Source organism: Engystomops pustulosus, chromosome 5 (genome assembly GCF_040894005.1).
Source record: "Engystomops pustulosus chromosome 5, aEngPut4.maternal, whole genome shotgun sequence".
Taxonomy (NCBI): Eukaryota; Metazoa; Chordata; class Amphibia; order Anura; family Leptodactylidae; genus Engystomops; species Engystomops pustulosus.
The window spans coordinates 160,063,639-160,089,019 of NC_092415.1; the positions used below are offsets into that span (position 1 = coordinate 160,063,639).

Consider the following 25,381-nt stretch of genomic DNA (forward strand, 5'->3'; position numbering starts at 1 on the left):
TGGACGTTTTCATTTTTCACTGCAGATTTGCATCAGTCTAGCATCCATTTTTCACAGATCCTTATAAACTATAGTCTATGAGTGATCCGTGAAAAAAGGATTTGACTAGGACACGCTATGCATTTGCATTGATTTGTTTCATATTCTATTACAATAATGACTACGGGCACTGATCACTTCAAGAGTATTGGATTTCGTACATTCATTTTCTATCTACTCTATTAAAAGAAAGGACACATGGCGATTTTCAGTGTCGCGTGCTTCGGCCCTTAGTAAGAAAGATCATCGTGCTCAGAATAAGTGCAACCATTCGTGTCTTCACTTACTGCCCTATGATAAGTGCCATGTAGTGATGCCACCATTGCCTCATGGAACAGGTCTAAGAAATACTGCTGTATGACCATCTAGTTCCACACATATAAAAAATACCAGATTCTAACAGAGTTGCAAATTTTTTTTTACCTCAGCATAAAAATACCAGGCAGACTGGTAGTATCATAAAATACGTACCCGCTTACAGCCCCCCTAGTGATGTTACTGATATACTGGGATCTAGACATGTCATTACAGTACTCACCATGTCCAGGTGCCATTTCCTTAATCTTTTCACTTCGGACAGGACTAAGTTGCCTTCATATCAGATTTAGAGATCAGTAGATAGAGATGTAAGGGTTTATCATCGCTTAGCTTTGATCTATATCTTGGTATAGTTATTCCCTGTTCTTATGCTCCGTGGCCAATATTTTCAAAGATTATCCCAATCAAAAAAATTATGGAGTGTTCTGTATTCGAACATGAAGAAAAAAGATGGATTGGACAGTTATTAACAATAAAGTTGTGGTTGTTCTTTGTTTTATCCTTTGTCACATTACAAGATTTAATTTTCCTATTTATCTTTCTTGGAGCAGCAGCAGAATTTGTCAGGCATTGCATTGGCCTCACATACATCGTGACATTATTTTTACTTCTGAAACAAAGGAAAAAGTAATTGAAATCGGGACATGATGAATATGTGTGTTTAATCTCCAGGCTTTCAGCAGAGCTCCTCCGTCTCCTATGTTCAGAGTCTGACGTAAAGGAACAAGTGAAGATTTACGATGGTGTCCCCACGCTGCTTAGTTTGCTTCACTCTGACCACCTAAAGCTGCTATGGAGTGTTGTCTGGATACTGGTTCAGATCTGTGAAGACCCTGAAATCAGTGTAGAAATTCGTACATGGGGAGGAATAAAACAGCTGCTGCACATTTTGAAAGGGTATAAGGCTATTTTGTCTCATGAAAATATTTAGTTTCATGTTAACATTTTGACAAACATATATGTGACTACAAGAAACTTTGTAACACAGGCGGTCCCCAATTTAAGAACACCCAACTTTCACATGTGACCTCTGGTGAAGCTATCTGGGTGCTTATAATTTACTAAACTTTGGTCCCAGACTGCAATCATCAACAGAAGAGTTATCAAAGGTCTCATGAAAATCCTATAGTTACAGAGATGAAAAAATACTTATTCTGGTGTTAGGCTACATTCACGCGACCGTATGATTTCTCCAGTCCCGTATTTACGAGCCATATGAGCTCGTATATACGTGACGTTTTTCATCCGTATGCAGCATGTATGTAACCCGTATTTTATACATCCCGATAAACTTCTAGGGCTAACGGAACTGAAATACGGGAGAAAATAGGACATGTTCTGTATTTTTATACGGCTAGTATATGGTCCGGTACGCTACGGTGTCAAAAATGGCAATATAAATGGTTGGACGTAGTGTCCATTGAAATGTATGTAACCCGTAAAAAAACGGTACTGTATTGTTCGGATACGGACGTTTTTATAAGTCCGTGTGAATGTAGCTTTACACTTACTAAATATAGCTCCGACAATACTACCACAATCTGGATCAGTGAGCAAGTTTTCCGGATCTATCATGCTTGATTTTAACGTAAAATTTCCTTTAAGAACAAACACAAAATACTTAGGGGGTCATTTATCTTATCTTTGTTTACTTTGGCTTGTTTTTACCTGTCCTTTTTCCATCTGCTATTGTATCAGGAAATAGCAGTCTCACTTTTTCCTTGTGTTAAAAGTTTTTTTTAGATCTCTTATTGCGATATTTGTTAAAATGTCTCAAAAATGTCACACAAATGTCTCAAGACACTTCTTTCCATTTTCTAAGTTTTCCTTAAGTATGGTTTCGTCTGGAGGTTTTTAAGCCAAAAAAGGTTTAAAATTTTAGACAATTTAAAAAGATAAATGTAATTTGCGACATTTAGAAAATCTGGAATAGAAGATAGATGTGTCTTACTGACGATAAACAAATGTCAGGCGGAACTTCAGTGCACATTTCAAAAAAGTCCAAAAAAGGAAGAAAAATAAAGATTAATGACCCCCTTAGACTGCAGTTACACTTAGAAAATATACCAGTTCTGACTTACAGACAATTTATACTTCAGAACAGACCTACAGAAACTATCTTGTATGTAATCCTGGGACTGCCTGTATATTGTACAAAGTGATTGTACACTTACTTTGGCTCTTATTATCTTATACATTGATAGGACAAATCGTCAGCGTTTTATCTGTAAAAAAATTGGCATTTTCGCATCAGATTTCCGACGTTTTTTAAATTTTGTTTAGTTCTGAAGTGTTTACATAGAGGGATATATATGTCCATATGTCCTTATATGGACAGTTACATCTCTGGGGACCTCCTAGAGCAGTGATGGCAAACCTTTTAGAGCTAGAGTGCCCAAACTTCAACTAAAAGCCACTTATTTATTGCAAAGTGCCAGCACAGCAATTTAAGCAGTAATTTATTTCTCCTTATTCTTTGACAATTTTCAATCGTTCATGACACCAACACAGTTAAAAGGAGGAAAGCAAATTCATCTATCATTGTAGGAAGATTCTCCAGGAAGATTCTGTATGTCCTGTATGGTGAAATTCATGCTGGGGTGATGGCCTGGGTGCCCACACAGAGGGTTCCGAGTGCCGCCTCTGGCACCAGTGCCATAGGTTCGCCACCACTGTACTAGAGCATTGACTCAGTGTCTAGGTTGCTCATTGTGTACGTCACCCAGCAAGAGGAAGCATCGTTCTATCATGTGATTCCTGCAGGATGGGATGTATACTTTACACACAGAGGCAAATAGGATGCATCCCACTGCCATTATAGTCTATGTATATGCTTAGTGTATACGCCAAATGATTTCCTGGCATATAGACTGAGCTTATAAAAAAATGTGGTGTGAATGTAGTCTAAGCAGGTAAATCTGTATATCGGCCTTGGGATGGAAACAAACACCCAATAATCAAATTATTGAGAAATCTGAAAACACTGTTCAAAATTATAGTTTTTTTTCCTTTTGTTGCTATGTTATGTTGCAGTTATATATTGTGTCTCTATAGAAGAACTTGGACTAGTACAAGAAACTTCAGCGTTTTACTTCAGTACAGAGACAGCCAGTCATTCATAACACAATGTCGGTGAAAATTCTTGCTTAACATTGCATCATTTGTAATATATCACTTTTACATCCTACCAGGGAACAGTATCTAGTTTCTGATCGTTCCTCTATTGGGAGCTTGTCAAGTGCAAACGCTGCAGGCCGAATTCGACATCTTTATTTATCTGAAGATTTGAGCCCAAGAGAAATACAAGAAAATACCCTTTCACTCCAAGCAGGTAACATCATTTGTCATGTATACTGAGAAAAATAGCTTGGTTTTCAGGTTGTGGAATTATTTACCAAAACCTTTGAAAATCTAGGTAGCAGCTGCCAGGATCTGTTGACTTGTCTTTATTAGGAGTCATTTTACCAGTTTTAAATACTAAATGTCATTTGAGATGATTTTCAATATTGTATAGGGGGTTGTGAACATTTTTCTAATTTTACCTCATCAGCCAGACATTAGAGGTCATGTGATCTCTAACTGTCCTTGAACAATCACCCTGCCAGGAACTTATGATCGTATGATAGTATTCCACAGTAAAGTAGTTGTCCACTTTCAGCAAAAAATTTATATAGTTTGTGTAATGAAAAGTTGTACAATTTTCCAATATACTTTCTGTATCAATTCCTCACGGTTTTCTAGACATCTGCAGGCCTGCTTGTCCTGCTATAAAAGCTTCTATTTTTGCAGGTGCACGAGCCGTTATTATCACACATATCCTATTACTCTCTGTGATAATAACGGCTCGTGCGCCTGCATGTCCATCACATCACATGGACAGATTTTTATCCACTGGAAGTAAACAAAGAAGCTTTCTATGGCAGGACAGCAAGCAGAGATCTAGAAAACCTACAGAATCTAGAATTCATACAGAAAGTATATTGGAAAATTGTATAACTTATCCTTACACAAACCATATCAAATATTTGCTGAAAGTGGACAACCCCTTTAAGCTCTTGGCAGGGCGATTGCTCATGGACAGTTAGGGATCACATGACCCTCCACCTGCGGCAATTTTTTTTTTTCATCACATTTTTATTTGATTTTCATAACATAAATGACAAACACTTCCATTTATTACAGTTGCATTTATCCAACAGTGATACTGTACACTAGGCTATGGCAATAGCCTCATTGGTTACAAGAAAGTGGTATGCTACATATATGATCTTCTTGTGTCATAAGGTTTTTCCTCATTGTTGAACTTAAACAAATAAAACCCTTCCTCCCTCCACCTATGCCCTCCCTCACCCCCAGTGCACCGGAGACCCCCGTCCCCATCTCGTGTCCATCATTTGTCTAGGATTTTTAGTGCACCCAGACTTCCTGCTTCAACTGCCTCTAAATACCGGCTTGCGAGTATAAAGGGGGACACCACTTCCTGAATTTCTTCTCTGGAATATAGATGGGTGATAACTTTGCCCCATTTTTTAAAAAGTTTCTTTGTCATTGTGGTTTTATGTGTTAACACTTCCACCCGCCTGCGGCCATTTTATGGACAGGAATGTCCGGCTGATGAGGTGAAAGACAGGAGGATTCACATTGCATATCAAGAAAGCGGTGCAGAACTTTTTTGTTAAATTACATTTGGTAAATTAAGTAAAGTGGTCAAACCCTTTAATTCTGTACAAGTGAAGTGTGTCTTTGTCTGCCCACTAAAATGCTGAAAGTAAATGACCTGAAAGTATCTTTCTCATTGTAGCTTGCTGTGCAGCTCTCACCGAACTTGTGCTCGATGACACGAATACTCATCAAGTAGTTCAGGTATAGTGATACTTTTCTGTACATTCATTGGAAGACACGGAAGGAACTCTTATCTCTATTATCTCTATCATCTATTTATATCTATCTATCTAGCTGGATTATAGTGTTAGATAATTGCTGTTACTTCCTTTTCCACAAGAGCTGCTTGCTTAGATATTAGTGGATGTTACCCCATTCTCATGATAATCTAGACTTTTAGCATTTATTACAGACACTGCTGTGATAGGAGTGAGGAGTAATATAGTATGTGACTATAGGATCAGACCACGCACAGCTTTTGTATTGTGTAGTCATACAGCATCTTTAGGATCCTTACACACAAAATGGCAAACAAGACTATTTCCATTTCACATGTAATTTAGTGTTCACTTACCCCCTTGTTAAAGTAAGATTGGAGAGGAAAGACGCCCCACAGTTATGATGTTCAGGATTCCCCATACATAGGCATATAACATATAACCAGCCTCCCCTTTAAGTTTGACACTCTGGAAAGGTTCATACAATATAGTAATAAAGTCAACAAGCCTATAAGCAGCTGCACACAACTTAGCAGTGAGAATGAAGTGCAAAGCGCTTTAGAATATGGCGCTATACTGCGACATTGTGTGTCCTGGGGATGGAGGAGGCCGAGCAGTTATTAATGTTTGCACAGCCCCTCCATCATTACTACTCCCATATGGGTGGTTGGAGGGGTTTGCCAAGGACATCCGAACTCTCCTCCAACCACTGCTATGGGAGCGATTATAGAGACTCACTGGACAGCTTTATTAAATGGCTTTATTAAATCTTCTCTTCTATTTGCACGTTATCATTTTCTATTTTGTTATTATTTTCTACACCACAGAATGCACAGTTTTTGTATTGTAAAATGTCACTAAATAAGAGGTATTTGTATTTCTTATCACCTATGTAGGAGAATGGTGTTTACATTATTGGTATGCTGATTTTACCAAGCAGACAACATGACTGTATTAAAAGCAAATGTACAATGTTACAGGTAAGTTTGGAATCACTTTCAACATTTTGCACACTTGGTGGGCCTGCCCTAAGGTCCAGCAGTTTAGATTGGGCTTAGAACATGATTTTTTTTCTTAGACAAGTCATAATATTCTAAACAACCCCTGGCTGTGGGAGACATAATTTGGGAAACATATTTAACCAATTTACCATAGACACATAGGGGGAGATTTATTATTTGCTGCTCGCCGACTTATGATAGCGGCAACTTCCCCCCCGGTTTCCCGCTGGATACATTGAGAAGCTTAGGCCTGTCATTTTCCCCATACAAAAGCACTGGGTGTCAGCCCTGGAGATCTATGTATCCATACATTTTTGTATTTTGCTAGTAGAAACTTGACTGTGAAAAATGCATTTATATTCTCAGATTGTAGCTGGACTTGGTTCATGCTTGTGTGAGATCATTTGATATATTTTGTAGACTAAAAATGTAGAAACTTGTGGATTTACTCTGACGGCATAATGTGTCTACTATTTTTACTATGATAGACACTGCCTGTGATTCTGTGACAGTTTTCCATTTTAATGAGAGAATCAGCACAAGTAGGAACATGCTCACATTAAACTCATCATAGCCACAGACATTTCACAATATTTAGCATGCAATTAAATTTTAGTCAATATGATAGTTGTAGTACAAACTTCCAGATGGTAGCGGATCTCTACAATAAGGATGTACAGCCAGATGGCCTAAGATCATAGACTATGGGAAATGAATGCTGTACTTGGCAGTAATGAATTATTATGCAGGATCCTGCTGGGTGATGCTGCTCCTTGTTGTGGTATAAATATTTTATCGTCTCTGCCTTTTTGTTCTTTTTCTTCCTCCAGTGTTATGCATTCAGAGCCTTAAGATTTCTCTTTAGCATGGAAAGAAATCGAGATCTGTTCAAAAGGTAAAGTATGTAATCTTACATACACTGACAACAAATAAGGTTATAGTTTACTAATTTAATATTGGTAAATTGTGTATAATATGTTAAACAGAGTAGAGGATTAGCAGGACCCTGCAGTTTTCCAGGGCCCAATCATCATGGATAGAAGCCCTGTATTCCTGAAAAACAGGATGGCTTTCTGATGGAACGCTACATAGAACTGCCAATGTTTTCAGAGTCACTGTGGCTTTAGGAGGGACTGTATTTGGCCCTGTTACAGAGGAACTGAAGCTGGCACAGTTAAGGCACCACTGTAGGTAACTTGGTAATGTGGACACTTAAAAAGATTAATATGTATTTTCCTATAAGTTTACAGTTTCCATTTTTCATTTGCTTATTTCACATATTATTATGTTACGTATCCAATAGTAGCTTTATACTTATTGCTAATAACAATCTCATTATTGGATGTTCTGTAGGACACATTTTATTGGGTGTTTTTCACATTATATTAGTTGGGGGATTACTTGTTAACAAGACTAGGAAGAAGTGCAAGTCATGCCCTTTCCAAAAATCTTTGTCTACATCTATTTGCTGGCCCTAAGCTAAACCATAGGCGACAACTGGGCGACAGTATCTACCATAATTTTGTGTACAGAGCAGTAAGACAGACAACTAGGCACAGTCAGACAAACTGGGTCAAAAGCAATATGGCGGAGAGGTAAAGAATGGTAAAAGAATAGTCTAGTTGCAGGAAAAGGTTAGTATAACAGCCAAAAGTCACAGCAGAGTAAAGTAGAATCCCGACTAGAACTATAAACTGCCCTGGAAGCTGAATCATAAAACACCCAGCACACTCATAGGAGTGTGTACACAGCTCATTAGCATAATTGTAAAAGTTGATTTTATCATAGTATCATAGCATATAAGGTTGGAAAAAGATGCAGGTCCATCATCTTCAATCTATAAGATTAAACATTTTTTCCCCCTCATAACCCGTGATATTTTTCTCTCAAAGGCATCCACTTAGATAGGGTATACATACACTTATAGACCATGTAAGTAAAACATTGACTTGTATAAGAGACTCTTTTAGTAACACTATCTGTGTCTACAATATCTACATATTGATTAGCATTATATATTTATTTACTATGTTATTTACTTAGTGCCTGGAAATGGTTTCATGATGTTAATGCATGTTGGTCATTATCTTGTAATCCGTGGAAATCATGCTTTGTTAGTATTTTATAACAAAATAAAAATATATATTCATAATTGCTGCAATTTTTAGTAAGTTATTAAAAGATGGCATCAAGTTAAAGGGGTTGTCCCATGAGCGCCAATGGAGCAAGATGGTCATGCGCTGCCGTCTGCTCCACTAATCTTCGGGAGCGACGGGGGATCCGACTGAGGTACCCCATGGGAGCCCTTGTTCTCATGATCTGTGGGGGTCTCATCATTGAGACCCCCACCGATCAGTAAGTTAGGCCCTATCCTCTGGATAGGGCCTAACTTTGTTCGTGGGACAACCCCTTTAAAGTATAACTAAATTCATATTATATATGAAATATTAAATTATATGATATTGTTAAATTTAGATTATTTATATTATAAATAAATAGTGCAGATTATAATAGTAAACATTGCAATATACTTTTTTGAGAAATATGTTCCTGTGCCCTTTTTTTACTCTTGCCTTTCTTCCTTACTTATGGTTCAATCAAGATTTATTAAAGTATACAAATGTGTACAGAAAGATTTAAATTTAGAATAGTATAATTAAAGAAAACAATTAGAACAGGGGAACTATGGTCCAACAAGCATTTCCCTTTTGTGAAAGGCAGAATACAATGAAAGAAAGAATGAGGATAGACCAACAATTACAGCAGAGGAAGCCTTGCAGGTTCCATCCCGGCCCAAAATGCTGTACTAATTTCTGAAACTTCTTCTTATTGTTTTGTTACACTTTAAGTGCTATCCTTTTGATTTACTAACATGTAACCCTGCATCCTTTATTGATGTCAATGTAACAGTAACATGATCATCCTTAAAATTTATTGTATGTAATTTGCATTTGTTACAGGTTTTTCCCACCAGATTTATTTGAGATGTTTATTGATATTGGACATTATATTCGAGAGATCAGTGCCTATGAAGACCTTGTGTCTAAATTGAATTCTTTACCAGTAAGTGTCCTATTTAAAATCCTGTTAATAAAATTAAATTTAGATATCATCTGGGCTAATGGAATTGTTATTTTATATGGTTTCCAGGAAGACGAACTGAAACAAGTCGCTGATAGTATTGAGGGCATCAATCAAAATAAAACACCCACCAAATTTATTGGAAACTATGCAATTTTAGACCACCTTGGGAGTGGAGCATTTGGGAGTGTATATAAGGTGATTGTTATTGTGTTTTTAAATACACAAGTTGAAAGATAATCAATGGTTTTATATAGCTGTTCTTAGAGCAATATGGACTTCCTGATCAATAAATAATTATATGTACTAGGCTTGTGTAAGCACAAAACTTCTTTACTGCCATGTTCTATTTCCAGTGAATCTGTCAGGTCTCCTGTTCTACCCTATCTGATATACTTAGAGAGAAAACTTTCATTGAGGATATAAAGTTTAAATTGATTCACAGTTGTATCATATCATTCTGAATCCAATGAATAATCTATGAATAATAATAATCTTTATTTATATAGCACCATCATATTCTGCAGCGCTTTACAAATCATAGGGGACAGGTACTAGTAAAATAATACATTACAGAGTACAAACAGTCATATGGAACAATATGAGTGAGGGTCCTGGTCACAAGAACTTACAGTCTGTGCCTGCAGCATGCCACCTGCTGTACCTGCGGTGTGCCTTGCTCCTCCGCTTTATCTGGCTCTCACACACCAGTCAGCTACCGGCTGTCAGTTCCTCAACACTACATGATCCTACATTGTACAACAAATCTGTCCACTGACAATTACTGCACACCTCTGTGAATAAAAGGCACCCCCCAGTGGGAAGTGCCTCAGAGTTGTGGTTCCTGTGAACCTACCAAAAGTGTGCTGATCTGCCGGGTTTAGGATTCTCCAGTTCTGTGCCTAGACTATGATTCTGAATCTGCCTTCTTCTGTTGACAATCCTGGCTTGAACCTGATTCTGATCTGTATCTGACTTCCACAACCTGTGACTTGTATCTTGAGCTCTGTCTGTTTCCTGCCGCTGACCTATGGCTTGTTACTTTGTTTCTGCTGGATTGCCATTTGCCCTTTTACTGGACTGCTGTTACTTGCCTTATACACAGTGCTTTACACCCGTGTCCCCTGACCAGCTGCTATCCATTGTGGGACCACCACCAGCGGTAATGGCCTTACAATCTCTCTGCAGTGAAGTTCAGATTTCTATATATGGGTGAAACCGGAGAGGTCGAAGGAAGATGTCCTTACTAGTGAACCAAAGTCAACCCACATGGATAACACAGTGGGTCCACAACCTGCTGTTTGTTATAGGTGCACTCAGTCAACGGACTCCACTGGCTAAGGCAAGACTCCAGTCTAGGACTTACAAAAGGACATGTGAGATTTATGTTTCACATGTCCTCCAAGCTGTTTTTCCTGAAAGCTAAAGCTCCAGTGGATGGAGGTGCTTTGCTAACTCAAACTTTCTCCAAGGGCAAACTAGTTTCCTGTGGCTTCTACCGTTAACTGCTATTCTGCACTTATTGTCTGTACTAGCAACAATCTGAACCCCCATTATATTAGTTGTGACCTGTTCTTTGCCCACTTTGATTTCATGCTCCACTTTAGACCTTCTGAGAAAAATGAAGAGGCATTATCCACTTTGTCTTTGGATGAGCCAGAACTCCAATACATCTTTGGTCTGTCTCACTGGTTCTGGTCTAGCTGAATTATATTTCTGTATATGGCCTTGTTCCCACTCCCAGAAGGAAAAAATCTGTCTTGGAGACACACTCAAAACTGTCTGGTCATGCAGGGTTTCAGAAAATTTTTGGAGTAACTATGGAGTGAATCCAGTGGTTCCTATCTATTCTTTATTGTCTATGCGAAACACCCTTGTAACCCACTCGTAACAACTTAGTCTCCTGAGGTACCAATAGCAAACTCTGCCTACAAAAACTTAAGTCAAATATGGCAGGATACCAAATTTATCTCTGATTCCGACTTCCAGTCATGTGAAGAGGGAAGCTGACTTTTGCAATTCCAATGAGTTTGGTTGTCCCCTCCTCCTTTCGTGGGTCCATAAAATTTTCTAAAGCAGTTAAATCTCAGCTCATTTATTCTGTGCCTGCTATTGTGTAACTACAATTGTTATCATGTAAGCTTTCTAAAACGTCTGGTCTTCAATAAGTACTCCAGGACTGATTCTGCACTGGTTCCTGTTGGCCCTGAAGAGGAGTACAAAGTGAGGGAAATCCTGAAAAGGAAGAAAGTGGCAGGAAAGTTGTATTATCTGGTGGACTGGAAAGGTTTTGGTCCTTAATAGATATCCAGGGAACTTGCAGAAAATATCCATGCCCTTGCACTTCTTCACTATTTACCCCTTCACTCAAGACCAAAGATGAGGTAGTGTAACAGCCACAGTCCATGCCTGGGGGCTGCCTGATTGTTTTTCCTGTTATCCTAGAAAAGGCACGCTGGATTCTCTGTGTTTGACCTTGGCTTTGTCCCTTGAATATGATTTGGATTCTCCATTCTATTTCACCGACCCTGGCTTGCATCTCACTCTAATCTGTATATACCTGCCTCAACCTCTGGCTTGCACCTTGTATCATATTTTAACTTTATTGCTTTTTATGTTATTAATAAAATCCATTGGTAGAACACTCACCAATCTTTAGCCTTTTCAGTTTAGATGCATTAATCTTGTATTATCATATTCTATGTAGGTCAAGAAGCGCAGTGGACAGAATCTCTTTGCAATGAAAGAAATTAATTTGCACAACCCAGCATTTGGTAAAGACAAAAGAGACCGAGATAGCAGTGCCGAGAACATTGTGTCTGAGCTGACAATAATCAGAGAACAGGTACACATCCCTTTAAGTTTATGATCTATTATTCACGTTGCATCATTGTCTTTGCTAAACAGATATAGTGAGTAATTGTTAAATTATAACATCACAATATCTTACCTAACGATGTGGAGCAAAGCTACTGTAATTAAAATTACCAGTATAATGAATAATGCTGTGGACTACTTTAAGCACTGGAAATTAATTTCCCCTCTTAATCGCATGTTAATTATGCCCTTTCCAAAAATGAATATAAATTGACTAATATTTAACCACAGGTCAAACCTGACTTTGTAAAACCAGACTTTTATATCTAGTCAAATACAAGTTCAAAAGATTGCAGCACCTTATCTGTGGGAAGAGCTCAAACGTCCCGGATGGATCCAGAGCATCCGAAGATTTTGATGAAGAATATTAAGTAGTGTGACCGGAGCTCTATATAATCTACCAGTCCCTCAGCTTTATTCCAAATTCACACGTATTACAAGTATATCTTCCAATGGAGTCCTTTGACCTGTTGAACCATTAACGCCTCAGAAGAAAAATAAGGCACCATCCAGACACGGAACCGCTTAGATAAAAATATACGGACATAGCGTAGACAGTTCCACCAATTCAGTAATTGCCTACGCTATGTCCGTATATTTTTTCTCTATATAGCGGAATATGCTACTAGGAGAATGTTAAGGACTAACATCTAAGAGCAGTTCCGTGTCTGGATGGTGCCTTATTTTTCTTCTGAGACGTTAATGGTTCAACAGGTCAAGGGACTCCATTGGAAGATATACTTGTAATATGTGTGAATTTGGAATAAAGCTGAGGGACTGGTAGATTATATAGAGCTCCGGTCACACTACTTTTATATCTAGTTGTAGTTACATATTCCATCAAGTACAATTTTTAAGTCCTATTCAAATTATTCCAATGATCTTGATAGGAACATGTTAAAGTTGTTGTCTAGTTCCTTGAGAAAGCTCCACCGCCCCAAGTAGTTTAGAATAAAAGAGAAGCTTGGTACTTAATGGTGGACTATGGTGGTCACATTGGTACCACTGACTATCCATTCATTAAAATCTGCAAATATATATTTCACATATTACTAATTAGTGTTTCACCTCCCACCCCCTCAAAAAAAAAATCAAAAAGGTGATCAAATGTCATACATGTACATCAAAATCTATGCGCGCACACAAACATGATGGTCGCTTTCACCACTGCGCATGCACCCGGCATAGAAGTGGGAGGAGCGTGCAAAAGGCAAATGATGAGGTTGAACACTGCCTGGAGAAAATCTGAAGATGTCCTGCATCGTGGGAGCGCAAACAGGAGACGGTAGGAGACATCATGTATTCCTTCAGTAAGTGAGATGTGGAGATAGCCAGGAAGAGAAAAAAGAAAGAAGGCGGACAAGGGACCGCCAGACCACAAAGGTGTATTGGGACAACTCTGGGGAATTCCTAATTAAGGTAACGTATATACTCGAGCCTTAGTTGACCCAAGTGTAAGCAGAGGCACCTAATTTTCCCACAAAAAACTGGGAACGTAATGACTCGAGCATAAGCCTAGGGTGGTAAAAGCAGTGTCTACTCTAAAATAAAATGCCCTGTAGCTACACAGGCTGTTTCACTGTGCAGGAGCACTTTCCCCCTCCTCCTCCTCCCACAGAACTTTCTGTAATCTCAACAGCAGTGGAAGGGGAAGTGCTCCTTCATAGTGTAATAGTCTGTGTAGCTACAACACAGAGGGCTTCTGGTAACATACCCCAGAGTCCTTCTGGCTCACAAGCAAAATGTTAAAAGTTGATTTTAGAAGAAAGGAGGCCATGGATAACAAATATAAGAAAATTACATTGACTGGATTTATAAGTAAGTGTCCCTGGTTTATCATGCTTGATTTTGGTGGTAGATTTCCCATATAGACTATAAAAACAATACCATAAGAAAATGGTGACCACTTCTTTCTTCCAATTCCACTTCATTCTGAATTATTTTCCAGCTTCTCAGTTCATTACATGGCATATGAAATAGCACCATTAGGAAGTACCATTTGTCCCATAAAAAATGAGCCCTCACACAGCTCTGTGAATGAAAAACAAATATTGGCTTTTTTAAGCAAAAAGAAAAAAAAAAGAATATGCAACTTCTTTTCTGTTTCTAGTTATTGTTACTTGTATCTTCCAGGATATTCGTATGAGTTCACCACAGTTTATATAGATGTCCACCCTATTTTGTCTTACAGCTTTGCCATCCAAACATTGTGCGTTATTACAGGACGTTCTTGGAAAGTAAGTAATTCACCGGTAGGACGGTATTAAAATCCAAGTTATTGTCAGTGAAAATGAAGGGTTAAAATGGAAGCTTCTAGACTGTGGATTTTTAAATGCAAACCTACTTTATAATGGATATTCCAATGTCTCCATTTGTTTAGTGTTGTATTCAGAAACATTGGTGATGAATATTTCCGGGTGTGTATTTCAGATGACAAACTCTACATTGTGATGGAGCTCATTGAAGGGGCGCCCCTGGGTGAGCATTTAAAGTCTCTCAAGGAGAAAAAACAACAGTTTACAGAAGAACGACTTTGGTACATTTTTATACAGGTAAATTTGACTTATTTAGAAGGCTGCAGTCATGTATATATTTTGTCTTTTTTCCTGAGCAGATCACAGTTGATGGATTCGTTATGCCTTTTGTGCATCCATTGTTTTTTTAGCTTTATAGTTTTTATAAACAAATAGTGAAATATAGTTGAAATACGCATCGGGGTTGCACGCCAGGTAATAGTTAGTCCTTCCTTCTGTCACTCTAGTGCTATTTTTGCCACTTTCTGGCGCGAGACTGACTATAACCTGGCTTGGAAACCCCAATACACGTTTCAACCACAGCAGGTCTTTGTCAAGGCAAGTTTGCCACTTTCTGGCGTTTATCTACTTATCACTGTCTGTGTCTGCGCTCCTGTGACTTTGGGCCTTTACTCTTAGGTAGCCTTATATACGGCCTATACCATTGCTACTTTATCATTCATATGTACACTGGTTTTTGTATTCTGCTACTTCTGTCCATATTACATTTGCTTTTGTGATTCTGTATCTATTATTAGTTATACTATTTTCTACTCTTTGTTTATTTAGGACCTATTACCTGGCGTGCATTGTGTGTCTCTTCCTGTGATGCACTCATTTTATACACACAATTTATGGTTTCTATTTGTCAGATGATTCATTGTATTGATTAATGTATGGCCCAAAATTCAATTTTCTTTTTGGTTTTATAGTTTTTATAGTTAACATCTATAGTTAAAGGGTCGTGTGTGACACAGTAGCTGCGGAGACACTTCTTAAATACCTGTGCAAGTCATTTTCACCTGAATGTGCAAAGTCTGTCAGAAATGCGGTGCAAAGCCCTTAGTGAATGTGCCCCGCTGTATTCAATAGGTGATGTCATACATTTTTTTCACGCACACAAATGCAACGCGCATTCAAATTTAAGAATGCTCTACTTTTGCTAGTCACGCACATGAAAAAGACACCATGATTGTGACGCATCAAATACACATTGCACTCTGAGACACAAGCAAGTGCAATGTGTTTTTCAGTGATTAATTGCCATAGAAAAGATAGACCACAATCATGAGTCTTTTTCATGGGTGTTTAAAATGCATTGAAAACACACAAAAAAATGCACGTGAACAACAGACAGTGAACACTGATTGAAGTCTGATGAAAAATGTCAGTTTCCATAACGTCCCCCATGACGGCCCACTAGGAGGATGACCCTTGACCTCTGTAGGGACAGGAAGCAGAGAGGTTAAAAGCCTCCCCCCCACATCCTCCCGCCAGTGTCTTCCTGTCCCTACAGGGGTCAGGTCAAGAGAGGGTCTCTCTCCTCCTAAGAGGGGGGGGGGGACGTTTTTTTAAAAAAAAAAAAAAAAGGGAGAAGGAATCTCCATACTCACCTAGATTACCTGGGGTTACGCCGACTGCGGTCCAAGTTCTCCTCCGGACAGGTCCTCGGTTGGCCCGGCGCTGCGGGCTCTCCCTGGACAGGAACATCGTCCGGTTGGCGTCTTCTCCGGCGGGCTGGTCAGCCAGACTCTCGCGCGGACGTGGGAACTACGTTTCCCAGAAATCCTCCTGACCGATGACAACTTCCGGTCGCGACCGGAAGTGACCGCGGCGCCAGCGGGACACGGAGGCGGCCACCGGCAGGGGGATGGGCTCCCCATGAAGGTATTTAAAACCTTAAAAGCGCGTAGTCAGTTGGTCTGAGGTCTATGACTTGGGTTTTCTTTGCTGGCCGTCCCAGACATCATAATGGCTGATGAGGCAGACTTGGGCCTACTCCACCCCCCGGTGCACGTGAGTGGTGCTGTGTGGCAAGATATACAATTGTTATGTTGTGATTACCAAGTCATTGTTTCCTTGCCTTCCTTCCCTAGGAGCAAGTTTCTAAGGGGAAAGGCAAGGAAGAGAAACCAGGGAAGTCTGAAAAGACTAGAGAGAAACCGGAAAAAAGCAGGATTCCTGTTAAAAAATGCAGTATGTGCTCTCGTACCCTACTTGAAGGCTACAAGAAACCGATCTGCAAAACCTGCATTGAAGATTTCATGCGGGAGGAGAAAATGTCATTTATGGACGAACTTAAGACGTTTATAGAAGAGAAAGTGGGTTCTTCGGTGGCGGCGGCAACGCAAGGAGCCCCCCCACGTAAGAAAGCTCGGATCGTATCGGCTTCCTCATCAGAGGAAGAAGAAGGGTGCATTTCAGACTCTCCTTCCTGCTCTCTGGCTGGAGACCAGGAACATCAGGATCGTGAGCAGGCAACAAGCTCCCGCTACTTATTCCAGAATGAAGATCTGGACGACCTTCTGAAAGCTATGCGGGATACATTGAACCTTTCTCGTGAAGATGAATTGTTTGGGGGACTCAAAGCCAGGAAACATCGAGTTTTTCCCCTTAACGATACCCTTAGGGGATTAATTAGTCAGGAATGGAAAGACCCTGAGAGGAAAATCGCGGTCTCTAAGAATTTCAGAAAGCGCTTAGTCTTCGACCCAGAAGAATCAAAGGATTGGGATTCATTCCCCAAGGTTGATGTACAGGTATCCAAGGTCTCAAGGAAGATGGACCTGCCTTTTGAAGATTCGGCTCAGTTAAGAGACCCGATGGACAGAAAATCTGAAGCCCTTTTAAAGAAAGCATGGGAAACTTCCATGCTAAGCCTTAAGTCAAACGTAGGAGCCACCTCGGTGGCGAGAACATTATATTTCTGGCTGGGGAAATTAGAGTCCCATATCCGGGAGGGTACTCCCAGAGAAGCCTTACTGGAAAGCATACCGTTATTAAGATCAGCTACTGCCTTTCTTGCTGACGCATCTGCCGAAGGAATAAGGTTCGCTGCAAAAGAAGGAGCTCTTACCAATGCCACCAGGAGGGCCCTATGGCTGAAGCAGTGGAGCGGGGACATCCGCTCTAAATCCAAGTTGTGCAGCATTCCTTTTTCCGGGGACTTTGTGTTCGGACCCGAATTGGACGCTATACTTGAAAAGGCGTCTGACAGGAAAAGGGGATTTCCAGAGTCCAAAACAATACCCAAGAAGTCTTCCTTTCGTCCTTTTAGGAACACCAGAGAGACTTACCGTGGCAAAGGTAAGCAAGGACGATGGAGTTATCCCAAAGGAGGAAGGGGAAGGGGTTTCCTTTTCTCTAACCTCCCAGAGGGTCCAGGAAACAAGAAACAATGACGCCAAAGTGGGGGGGCGTCTCCTGGGATTCCTATTCCAGTGGACGAAGATCACCTCGAATCCCTGGGTACTGACCATCTTGGAATCAGGATACAGGATAGAATTCTCATCACCCCCCCCCTTCTCCAAGGTTCATCGCCCCTTTACCATCTCTCTCTCACTCTACACATTCCTTCATTTGGCAGGAAGTATTTCATCTAATCCACATGGGAGTGGTGATGCCGGTTCCTCGAGAACAAGAAAAATTGGGATTCTACTCCCGTTGTTCCTTGTCAAAAAACCAGATGGATCAAATCGCCTAATCATCAACTTGAAAGAGCTAAACCGCTTCATCATTTACAGGAGATTTCGCATGGAGTCGGTAAGAACAGCTACCCAACTTATTCACACAGACTCCTATATGTGCACATTAGATCTAAAAGATGCATACTATCATGTACCTATTCACCCCTCATCTCAGAGATTCCTAAGAATCTCGGTTCTCTCTCCCGAGGGCTCTGTCTTACACTTTCAGTTCCGTGCACTTCCATTCGGTATCTCATCGGCTCCAAGGGTCTTTACCAAGATCATGGTGGAGGTGGTAGCCTTTTTAAGACTACAAGATATATCAATCATCCCTTACCTAGACGACTTGCTAATTATAGGGAAAGACAAACAAAACCTAATTTTGGCAAGAGAGTCTTCCCTAAGAATCTTAACAGAGTTGGGATGGTTAATCAACCTGAAAAAATCAAGTTTAGTACCTTCCACTCGAAAGACCTTTCTAGGGATCATTCTAGACTCAACTCACCAAATGTCTTTTCTTCCTCAGGAGAAAGTATCCAACATAAAGCGTCAGATTCACTCATTCAGACGGAAGGATTCTATACCAGTCAGGCAGCGATGAAGATCCTGGGGCTCCTCACAGCATGCCTACCTGCGGTCGCTTGGAGTCAGAGCCATACTCGGATCCTTCAGAATTGGATTTTAACTTTCTGGAACAGGAAGTCTTCAGGTCTAGACAAGAAGATCCGGATTCCTTCCTTCGTAAAGAGGGACCTGCTGTGGTGGACGGAATCAAGGAACCTAGAGAAAGGAGTATGTTGGCACCACCTCCCAAGCATCACTATAGTGACAGATGCAAGCAGCTCAGGCTGGGGAGCAATCCTTCCTTCCCACTACGAGCAAGGGTCCTGGACTCTAGCCCAAGCAAGAAACAGCTCAAATTACAGGGAGTTAAGAGCGGTTTGGGAAGCGCTAAGATCAAACACAGCCTATCTGAGGAATCATCATATCCACATTCTCTCGGACAACATCTCGACAGTGTCCTATTTAAGGAGACAAGGGGGTACAAGGTCCCCAGTATTATCGAGGCTGGCTCGTACCATCTTCCAGTGGGCAGAAGAAAACATCCTTTCCATTTCAGCCACTCATCTGAAGGGATCCCTAAACAGAGAAGCGGATTATCTCAGCAGGAGAGAAATCCTACCGAACGAATGGTGTCTCAACCAAGAGATCTTCCTACATTTAACCAGCATCTGGGGCATGCCCCAAATAGACCTATTTGCCACGAGGGAGAATACAAAATGCCAGCAATACTTTTCTCTGGAGGCAGGCGAGTCCAGGGATCACATGGACGCGTTCAGCCATCGTTGGAACGGAAGTCTCATGTATGCCTTTCCCCCAATTCCCCTAATTGCGAGAATACTCAGGAAAATCTTGCTCGACGGGACAAGGGTGATCTTGATCTGCCCAGACTGGCCAAAAAGAAGCTGGTACCCACTGTTGAGGTCCCTATCTGTCCAGCAACCTCTTATGCTACCGATTCGGAAGGACCTTCTGTACCAAGGTCCGATTTTCCATCCCGATCCAGGAAGACTCCGTCTGGCGGCTTGGATCCTGAATTCGAGTTCCTAAGGTCCCAAGGTCTCTCTCGGGCTGTAATAACTACTTTGAAGGCAAGTAGAAAAAAGGTTACTTTCGCCATATATCATAAAATATGGAAAAAGTTTGTGACCTTTTGTGGGGCTAATCCCCCCTCCCAGACTAACCCAAATATTTTACAGGTTTTAGACTTCCTGCAAAAAGGACTAGAAATTGGTCTTTCCACTAGCACCCTGAAAGTCCAAATTTCGGCTCTGAGTGCATTCCTCGACCATCCCCTGGCGGACCACAGGTGGGTCAAAAGATTTATTGCAGCCGCAAATAGAATTAGGCCTCAGATTCTGAAGCGGGTTCCCTCCTGGGATCTCTCCCTGGTTCTGGATGCTCTCTCCAGACCTCCTTTCGAGCCTTTAAAGGACGCTAGTATAAAAAACTTAACTTTAAAGACTTCTCTATTAATAGCGGTGACTTCAGCTAGAAGGCTGGGGGAACTCCAAGCCATTTCTATTAGAGAACCCTATATGTGCATTCTCCCTGACAGGATAACTCTGACTCTGGATCCAAGCTTTGCTCCCAAAGTGGCGTCTGGTTTTCACAAGAATCAGGAAATAATTCTTCCATCGTTCTTCGGGAATCCTTCTTCAAGCAAGGAAGTAGCGTGGCATTCCCTGGACGTAAGGCGCTCGGTCTTAGAGTACTTAAAAGTCACAAAATCCTGGCGCAAAGATCACAATCTCTTTGTTCAGTTTCAGGGGAAGAACAAAGGGGTAAAGGCATCCAAGACCACGATCGCCAGATGGTTAAAGACTGCCATAGCCTCTTGTTATACAGAGCAAGGGAAAGAAGTTCCTCCTAACCTTAAAGCCCATTCCACCAGAGCCATATCTGCCTCCTGGGCAGAAAAGAGGGGCGCTTCTCTTGAACAAATCTGCAGAGCTGCCACCTGGGCTTCTTCATCCACCTTTGCTAAACATTATCGGCTGGACTTACCCAACTCACAGGATCTCGCCTTCGGTCAGAAGGTTCTCCAGGCCGTGGTCCCACCCTGATTCTACTAATTTTGTAGATCTCCTAGTGGGCCGTCATGGGGGACGTTATGGAAATTGTGAATTAGACTCACCGGTAATTCGGTTTCCATCTAGTCCTCCATGACGGCCTATATATTTTCCCTCCCATGTTTTTCTTTCACTTCGTTGTAAAATTCTGTACGTGATTCAAACAGGCAGAATAAAAATACGTTGTATCTTCCACCGGTGTAGTTATTTGGTAGACACTGGCGGGAGGATGTGGGGGGGAGGCTTTTAACCTCTCTGCTTCCTGTCCCTACAGAGGTCAAGGGTCATCCTCCTAGTGGGCCGTCATGGAGGACTAGATGGAAACCGAATTACCGGTGAGTCTAATTCACAATTTTTCACTGACCAAACCCTGATTGCGTGAAAGTGTGAAAGGGACCTTACTCAACAATCACCTCAATGGAACTTCTGAAGATGTATTTAGCATCTATTCAGAGATCCCATAGAGGTTAATGGAACCTTTTCATGATGAATGGTTGCTCCTATGGATCAACATACAACAGCACTTTTAAGGGAATGGAAGGTTGGCCATTGGAGAGGTAGCCAGAGTTGGAGAGGGAGCCAAACTAAGCGTGGTAGAAGAGCCTTGGTGAGAGGGGTAAAGAAGAACCCCAAATCACCGTGGCTGAGCTCCAGAGATGCAGGATGTAGATGGAAGAAAGTTCCACAAAGTCGACTATCGCTTCAGGTCAATAGAGGTCATTCTATGCGGACCCGATATCTACAAAGCATTTATAACAATTTATGATAAATCCTTTGGAGAATACAGTATCATAAATATCTAACATGGGAAATGCTCTTCAACCTTTTTAATTGTAAATCTGGTAAGTAAATGTTTTTTATTGGCATCTGCTGTAGGGATGGAGGCGAGATGGAAAACGTAAGAAGGTTCATGTGTGTACCAGTGTTTTACAGGGGTGGTAGATTGTTTTTTTCTCCTTTTTTGTTTCAGTTATGTTTGGCATTGAGATATCTACACAAAGAGAAATGGATTGTTCACAGAGATTTATCACCAAACAACATCATGCTTGGAGAAAAGGATAAAGTGACTGTCAGTAAGTATTCAGAGATACTTTTTTTCTTTGCAGTTATTTTCTAACTTAGGCTGCATTCACACTACCGCAAGGGGGACGTATATACGGCCGACGCCTCTGGTAATGTCGTCAGGTACAGGGAAGAAAATGGAAAAGAGTGGTTCCCAAATGGGTGCTCACCGCAAGCCTCCCTGGGTAGTATGCATGTAACCTTTTTATAAGGTGATGGTCTCTTGATGAATCCACGTCCGGACACAGTCAGCTGCTCCTCTAGCCCAAAAGAAAAGCCAGTTCCAAGGCAAGGATCCGGTAGCATGTAGTATAAAAAGCGGGTTGGCTATACCTTACAGGCGCTGACCAACAGTATAGGAGTATCAACGGCAGTGAATCACAGACTCAACTCCAGTGAAACATTTAAAAAAAAATTTTTTTTCATTTATTAGTATAATTTTAACACATAAAATGTTAAAAGCTAAAATCAAACCAAAATATAAAATATAAAGATCCTTCTAACACGTTTCAGGTCGAACAACCGTTTCTCAAAGATAGGAATGGTACCAGTGCTGAGAGATAAGGGCAAAGTGACCTGAAAGTAAAACGGAATTCATGGATTTAAGAATACTAACAAGGGGATGAATGATTAGGAGAATAATTATACAAAGCCATGATGCAGAGATATATAACAGATGATTATAAATATGAAGAACAATAACTTAGATATATTTATAAGTAAATAAATTACAATAAAGGGTTATGGTGAATAAATAAACATATAGATATAATGGCCAAAATACTGTTAGGTACAATCAGAATCAGTTAATAGACAAATAAATAAATATGAATATATAAATAGATAAATATGCGTACAGAAGTAAAACATAAATATCTTATATACTCGAGTATAAGCCTAGTTTTTTAGCACAAAAAAATGTGCTGAAAACCCAAACTCGGCTTATACTCGAGTAAAAAATATATAGGTTTTACAAGGTTTTTGTGGTAAAATTAGGGGCCTCGGCTTATACTTGGGTCGGCTTATACCCGAGTATATACGGTATATATTCACAAGCACGTATAAATCAATGTTAGTGTGAACACTCATCACCAAAAGGTGTTCCAGAATAACCAATGGTTAGATGAAAAATTATTTGTATATTGAATGAAAAGACCCTGAGTAAAAAATCACATATATTCCACGAAATAAAATATAAGGGTAAATATAAGGAATGCAACATGGAAAGTAGAATAAGTATTAACTGCCGTTGATACTGCTATACTGGTGGTCAGCGCCCGTAAGGTATAGCCGTCCTGTCTACATAAGACCTCACAGCTCATAGTGCATGTCAGAGCAAATGAGAATCATGAGGTGTAAGCAACTGCCCAAGAAGCTGAGAGAGAGAATTATGGCAAGGCATATATCTGGCACAGGTTAGTAAAGAATTTCTGTAGCACTCTTCCAGAGTGCTCTGGATCTTAGACTTGGCCGAAGGTTCACCTTCCAACACCACAATGACCCGAAGCACAATGCTAAAATTACAAAGCAGTGGCTTAAGGACAACTCTGTGACCATTCTTGACTGGGCCAGCAAGTGCCCTGACCTAAACCCAATTGGGCATCTCTGGAGAGACTGTCCACTAACGTTCACTGTCCAACCAGAGGAAACTGGAGAGGATCTCCAAGGAACAATGGAAGAGGATCCCCAAATCCAGGTGTGAAAACTTGTATAATTCCCAAGAAGACTCATGGCCATACTAGCTCAAAAGCTGCTTCTACTGAATACTGAGTAAAGGGTCTGAATACTTATAACCATGTGATCTATCAGTTTTTCTTGTGTAATAAATATCTGCATTAGTTTTTTTCTGTCAAGATGGGGTGCAAAGTGTACATTAATAAGAAAAAAATAACTTTTTTGATCTTACTAATTGGCTGCAAAGAATCAAAAAAGTGAAAAACATAAAGGGGGCGGAATATTTTCCATACACACTTTTGTATAGTAGGTGACAAAGCAGCCTGGTAGGTGACTGTTCATCATCAGAAAGCCTACAAATACAAATATGCTTTTGAAAAAGATTTATATGACTAGAACTTGGGTCACTTATTGTGTATTCATCCTTTTGTAGCCCGTTTTGTGAGCTGCACAGACCAACCTATTGGATTTAGTATATGAAAACCATTTATTTCCTATTTACAGGGTAGATAATAAATATGAAAATCAGTGAGGACTGCTATATCCTTCAGTCCCATAGACGTTGATGGAATGGCTGTACTCGTGCAAAAATCCGGGACAATTCAGGGCACATCGGAAAAAATCTCGAAACGCGGCGGAAATGCGTCCGACGGACCCTTAGTAAATGTGCCCCATTGTGTCTTTATGGGACAGACATTTAGCTTTGGAGAAAATTGAGTAACAGAACTAAAAACACTACAATGCCAACATCCATTTCCTACCATCGAGCGCTTCTCTCCAGCTCCCTTATTGATCCTTCCTAGGTTCTCCGAGTTATTTGAAGCAAAACACCAGGCAGCGCTTTTGAAATATTTGATCTCATCTTTACAGCTCATTGTGCCATGTCCCATCTGTCTGTAGTGGTATCATCCCATGCTAGAATTTCTGGAACCTGATGTGTTTGTGTTGTGGTATCCCAGAAATTCCAGAGATGTATGATTACTTATAGCAAAAGATGTATCCTGCTGATCTTGAGAATAAGGAGATATTGCCCCATGTGCTTGCACTGGTGGCTATGCTTACACATTCACTTCCATTGAAATAAACCTCCTCATTTTTTAGAACACAGTTGGCCTTTTCTTCTGGATCCCTAAAATCTGACTTTTATGATGATTTATAAAGTCGTGTCTATACTCTTTTTTGCCACTGCAGGGCGCTGTTGCTCTTCTAATGCAGCAATATAATATCTTTCCTTAGTCTGTTCATGGCAAGGGCTTAGAATGTTTCAGTGTTACAATTATACATACACACTACTATCAATCTTAGAATTAGTTTGATGTGTTCCTAGATTAGATTCCTGCTCAGTGTTTATTTTTAGCTCTGCTCTTCTGATGCTTGGTAAAAATTTACTTAGGATAATGCAACACTTACTTATACACATCAAGCTATTGGTAAAGTTTCTTAAAAAAAAAAATATTACATTATATTCTTTAGAATTGCAATAAAAATTTATATGGATTCTAAGGTGTCCACAAAGGAAGTTGATAGTACACAATAAAAAATGTATTTTTCCCTAAAAAAGGAACTTTCGCCATCTCCAATAATTCCTGCTCTTCAAAATGTTATTGTTGTCTAAGGGTGCATCCACACTTTCAGTTTTTCAGATGCAGTCTTTGAAGCCACTTCTGAAGGACTTCTGTGTTACTCCTCCTTTATTTTCACTCCACTCCTGGTTTGGGCATCAAAAACTGCATCTGAAAAACTGAACCATTTTTTAAGCAGTCTGTTAAAAAAATGCATGCGTTTTCCCAATTATCTTAATGAAAACCAGTCCAAAACGGATTTGTTTTAAAAAAG

The 25,381-nt window shown here is 40.2% G+C and overlaps 1 protein-coding gene across 5 annotated transcripts in view; it reads left to right on the forward strand.

Annotated features, from left to right (window-relative positions):
- Positions 1 to 25,381, forward strand: part of NEK10 (NIMA related kinase 10) — a 138,244-nt gene that overhangs the window by 43,220 nt on the left and 69,643 nt on the right. For 4 of the 5 annotated variants that reach the window (XR_011855892.1, XR_011855893.1, XM_072153601.1 and 1 more), the window contains exons 12-22: positions 1,030 to 1,254; positions 3,549 to 3,688; positions 5,159 to 5,220; positions 6,134 to 6,217; positions 7,069 to 7,133; positions 9,199 to 9,301; positions 9,389 to 9,517; positions 12,027 to 12,164; positions 14,388 to 14,433; positions 14,627 to 14,748; positions 21,780 to 21,882. Coding sequence is in view for 3 of the 5 variants with exons in the window: in XM_072153601.1 (XP_072009702.1) it covers positions 1,030 to 1,254; positions 3,549 to 3,688; positions 5,159 to 5,220; positions 6,134 to 6,217; positions 7,069 to 7,133; positions 9,199 to 9,301; positions 9,389 to 9,517; positions 12,027 to 12,164; positions 14,388 to 14,433; positions 14,627 to 14,748; positions 21,780 to 21,882 (1,217 nt within the window). In the remaining 2 variants the exon portion in view is untranslated. The remainder of the gene's footprint in view (positions 1 to 1,029; positions 1,255 to 3,548; positions 3,689 to 5,158; positions 5,221 to 6,133; positions 6,218 to 7,068; positions 7,134 to 9,198; positions 9,302 to 9,388; positions 9,518 to 12,026; positions 12,165 to 14,387; positions 14,434 to 14,626; positions 14,749 to 21,779; positions 21,883 to 25,381) is intronic. The other variant, XM_072153602.1, reaches the window with a different exon arrangement.